The 4,936-nt window shown below is 54.5% G+C and overlaps 1 protein-coding gene across 1 annotated transcript; it reads right to left on the reverse strand.

Annotated features, from left to right (window-relative positions):
- Nucleotides 1-2,675: 2,675 nt before the first annotated feature.
- On the reverse strand, nucleotides 2,676-3,351 carry LOC101531191 (THO complex subunit 7 homolog). Its single transcript, XM_036497657.2, has one exon. The coding sequence runs from the start codon at nucleotides 3,285-3,287 to the stop codon at nucleotides 2,676-2,678; it is 612 nt and encodes a 203-aa protein (XP_036353550.1). The 5' UTR covers nucleotides 3,288-3,351.
- Between the last annotated feature and the right edge of the window lie 1,585 nt (nucleotides 3,352-4,936).

Here is a 4,936-nt window from a genome sequence, read left to right on the forward strand (position 1 = left end):
GGATTTCAGTTCTGGCACCTTGGCTAAGAGGCTGTGTGATGAACAGCCAGCTCCTTCCAGAAATTTCCCCTACGACTCAGGGCTGGGACAGCAGCTCCAAGAGGGTGTGTGATGATCAGCCAGCTCCTTCCAGAAATTTCCCCTATGACTCAGGGCTGGGACAGCAGCTCCAAGTGGCCCACAGGCCTGTCTTGCTTCACTCATGCTTTGCTTTGTTTTGTTTTTATTATCTTACAGAGAAGCAAACAAAAGCACAGGTTATGAGAAATATCTACATTGGCAAGTGTTCTTTCCATCACAGCAAGTCAGGCAAAAGTACAGCTCCCTGTAACTCCCCTGCAAGGGAAATGTGTAGAAACAAAATGCTTCTCACTCCAGGAATGACGCAGTTAGGTGAGCAGGTGGAAAGGCATCAGAGTTGCCTTATTTAGGGGCCTGGTGCATAATCCTAGTGGCTAAAGTCCTCGACTTGCGTGGGCCTGGATCCCATGTGGGCATCGGTTCATGTCCTAGCTGCTCCACTTCCCTTCCAGCTCCCTGTTTGTGGCCTGGGAAAGCAGTAGAGGACAGCCCAAAGCCTTGAGACTATGTACCCGTGTGGGAGACCCGGAAGAAGCTCCTGGCTCCTGGCTTCGGATCAGCTCAGCTCCAGCTGTTGCAGCCAACTGGAAGATGGAAGGTGTTTCTCTCTGCCTCTCCTCCTCTTTGTAAGTCTGCTTTCCAATAAAATAAATAGATGTTAAAAAAAAAAACCACTTAGCTGTTGCCCTATTTTATATTTCTATACCAGTACTTAAACACAAATTAAAACGTTGTAATATATTCTTAAACTATTAATTAATTTGATGGAAGACAGCAGAATGTGAAAACCCGCTAACATATCCTTAGCACTGACTGAGTGATAGCCTGCAGCTGTCGCTGGGGAATGACTGTGCCCAGCCCTGAGCGGTTGATCAGCACAGCAGGTGGCAGGGAGGGTCCAGGAGGTGGGAGGCTGCTACAGACACTGTTACTGTCGCAGTCCCAGCCCCTCTGCACTGACTGCTCCCCGCCTTTCAAATTAAAAACAAAACAGAAAGGAAAAGGTAACACGAACTGGTGACATAATACAAGAAACGAAGGCAAAGTAGCTGAAATCCAACCGTTCATAGAAATCTGCCAACCTTCTTGAATCTTTTCTGCTCCTTTTCTTTGTGTAACTAATTTTTAACCTAACAGACTCACACAGGGCAGTATTCAAGTTGTGTAGCTCCTTTTCCGTGCACGTTTCTGTCCAGAGATTATTGAATCCTGAACTCTCCTCCTTGTTTGCAAGAAGCTTCCCTCATGATCCTGATTTCAGCTGTGCCTCAAGGTGAGAACGCCGCACTGCCCTGGGAGTGTGACTGAGCCCTACCCGGTGCCCTTTGGCACAGAATCGTCGGGTCCCCGCTCTGTCCCTCAGCCTGTGACTGTTCACATTTCAGTGGTAACCTCGGAGAGCTCCTGATTGTAGGCCTCGAAACTCATTTATCACTCCATGCTGAACATCCTCAAATTAAGACTTGTACAGATTTTTTCAGAATGCCCAATCTCTACCTAAAGCACATGGAGGCCACAACCATTGGCCAAGCCAAGGTCATGTACACTGTGGACCCAGAGAGCCGAAGCTGAGCAGGTGGCACGTTGCTCGACCCCAGCTTGGCATTGGTATTCACTGCCTCTGCTCCCTCAGCAGGTTGAGGGACAGCCTCGTGCGCCTGGCTACGTGCTGCACATGACAACAAGCAAGTGCTTTTTTCCACCAGCAATGCCTCAGCGACTGACTGCTTACGATTGGCAGGCCCAGTTACGAGGTTCTGTAGAAACTCCCCCAACCCACTTTTGGGGTTATTCTACAGCAAAGATTCTCAGACTGGCTCTGTGGCGATGCCAGTTTCTGATCCAGCTCTTGCTGGTGAGCCGGGAGCCCCTCTGCCCTGATGTAAGCAGCTCCAAAACTCGAAAAACCTCAACTCCCAAGAATCATCTCCATGAATATATTTGATGTGGAAGCCCACGGTGATCCTGTGTTGATAAATTTGGATCACGTTATTAACAGCTTCCAATCACCAACTAGAAAGCTGTAAGGGAACCATGTGTCCTCCGAGACGTTGGGCAGAAACTGCCTCTCACTGCACCCTGGGCCAGCCCGATGGTGTAAGCAGGACAGGGCCTCTGGGCTCTAGGGACGAAGAATGGACTTCAGGCACTTAGTGTCCGTGCAGCACTCACAAGTGGACACAGGCATTCAATTCTTTCCCCAATTTACTTGGCACACACACTGAGCACGCAGTGTGCACAGACACTGCCCCGGGTGCTTGCCCGCATTCACACCACCTAAGGGATGAGGAGCTGGCGCGGGACTCTGGTCCCCGCACTCTACCACCCCACAGTGGACACCAAGACTTCTCACACTGCTTGCAAACATTTTATTAAACGCTTTGGAATGTTGCTCTCTAGAATTTAAAAAAAAATGCATTTCAATATAAACAAATCTATACTGAAGTCATCTCCGTGAAGAAATATGAGTGAAATATGCATTAATACTTGAAAGTGTTTCACCGCCAAAACTTGCATTGTCCGCAGCGCAGCAGGGCTCCGAAGGCGATGGTCAGCCGTCGGTCAGCCGTCGGTCAGCCGTCGGTCAGCCCCGGTCAGCCCTTCGGGGCTGCCTCGGCGCTCGGCCTGCGCGCCTCCACCTCCGGGAGCTTCTGGTCCTTCTCCAGCGTCTGCTGGAGTTCGTAGATGTTACTCAGCAGAGCGTGGAACTGCTTGCGCCTCAGCTCCAGCTTCTCCTCCACGCTGCCCCGGACGTGCGAGAGCTGCTCCAGCTCCCTCCCCAGGGCCTCGAGCCTCCGCAGCGTGTCCTGCCGGTCCGGGTGCTGCTCGATGGCCCTGGCCATGGCGTCGTACTCCTGCCGGTGCTTCCGGATCTGCCTGGCCTCCACAATCTGCTTCTTGCACGCCACGATTTTCTCGTGCGCTCCAGCGATGTTCTCCTGTATGTCCTGGTAAATCTTTTCGTAATTGTCCCTCTCCCGGCGGTTCATGCCGTGCACCAGCAGGGTTTTGCCCATGGAGAACTCGCACTGCGCCAGCGTGCCCAGCAGCCGCTGGTACTGCCCGTGGGCCTCGTCCTGCGGCCCCGCGCCGCACCACCGCACGAAGCTCTTGACCAGCACGTTGATCCTGCGGTCGTCGCCCGCGCCGTCGCCGTCGATGAGCAGCCGCTTGCGAATGATGTCGTCGTCGGTCACGGAGCCCATGGCGGCCGGCGCCGGCGGTGGGCGGCGGTGGGCGGCGGTGGGCGGCGGTTAGCGCCGGTTTGCGCCGGTTTGCGCCGGTTTGCGCCGGTGGGCGGAGTCAGACTCCCACAATCCAGCGGGGCAATGGCGCCCGCCCGCGCTAGCCACGCCTCCTCAGGTTCTTCTAGAATCCCCAGGCTTCTAGAATCGGCTTGGCTCAGTGGCTAACTCCTCACCTTGCAGGCAGCGGGGAGCCGACGTAGGCGCCGGTTCGCCGACGGCCCCGCTTCCCACCCAGCTCCCTGCCTGTGGCCTGGGGAAGCGGTCAAGGACGGCCCAGGGCCTCGGGACCCTGCACCCCCATGGGAGACCCGGAAGAAGCTCCTGACTCCCGACTTGGGCGTGAACCAGCGGACCGAAGGTCTCTGTCCTTTTCTCCGTAAATCTGCCCTTCCAAGAAAAATAGGTAACTTTTTTTAAAAATTCTGTTGACTAGCTCATGTTCTGATACCTAAAGCTAGCTTTATTTCCGCGAAGTCACTGTGGACACTTGCAGTTCGTCGCACACGGGCCAGGAGGGGTGGGTGGGGACCCCGCAGCAGCCCACACAGGCCCTTCCGTGTGGGTGACAAAGGTCGGTGAGACCCTTGGCTGCCTCGCCAGGGCGGCCGGCTGGCCCAGCGGCTGCCACGCGCGTTCCTGCTGCTGGATGCAGGCCCGAGCTGTGGGTCGGTGTGCCGGGAAGAGCTGCGCTCCTGCCCTGGGTACCAACTCAGACCTGCCCGAGCAGAAGTGGGGCTGGCCGTGGGGAAGGGGACGGGGGCGGACAGCTGGCGGCCTTCGGAGTGCCTGAGCTGCCATGGAAGTACTGCGTGCCTTCGCAGGGCAGTGATAATTCTGTTCGGCCTCTGTGTTTTCTAGTTATAATTACATCATCATTTCCACAAATTCAGAGATGATGTGGGTGAAATAGGTTAATGAGTGTCCCCCTCACTTTACTTAAAATCGTTCTTTTCATTCCTGGGTATATTTTGATTAGCTTGTATGGCTATTAGGTTTTTTTTTTTTTTTAAAAGATTTATTTATTTTATTACAAAGTCAGATATACAGAGAGTAGAGACAGAGAGGAAGATCTTCCATCCGATGATTCACTCCCCAAGTGAGCCGCAACGGCCGGTGCGCGCCAATCCGAAGCCGGGAACCTGGAACCTCTTCCGGGTCTCCCACGCGGGTGCAGGGTCCCAAAGCTTTGGGCCGTCCTCGACTGCTTTCCCAGGCCACAAGCAGGGAGCTGGATGGGAAGTGGAGCTGCCGGGATTAGAACCGGTGCCCATATGGGATCCCGGGCGCGTTCAAGGCGAGGACTTTAGCCGCTAGGCCACGCCGCCGGGCCCATGGCTATTAGGTTTTACTGTTTATTTTTAAGATTAATTTTTAAATAAAAGCAACATCTAGTGGTTCACACCTCAAATAGCCTCAAAAGCCAAGGTTGGCCAGGCTGAAGCCGGGGGTCAGGGACTCCATCCGGGGTGACACAGATCATCGGGGTGACATGGCTTGGCCGTGCTCTGCTGCTGCCCAGGCCTGCCACAGGGAGCCCGATGGGAAGCGAATGCTGACCCCCCAAGTGGCGAAGCACCGTTACTCAGCCTCGCGCCCCGTGAGCCGCT

Source organism: Ochotona princeps, chromosome 30, assembly GCF_030435755.1.
Source record: "Ochotona princeps isolate mOchPri1 chromosome 30, mOchPri1.hap1, whole genome shotgun sequence".
Lineage (NCBI taxonomy): Eukaryota > Metazoa > Chordata > Mammalia > Lagomorpha > Ochotonidae > Ochotona > Ochotona princeps.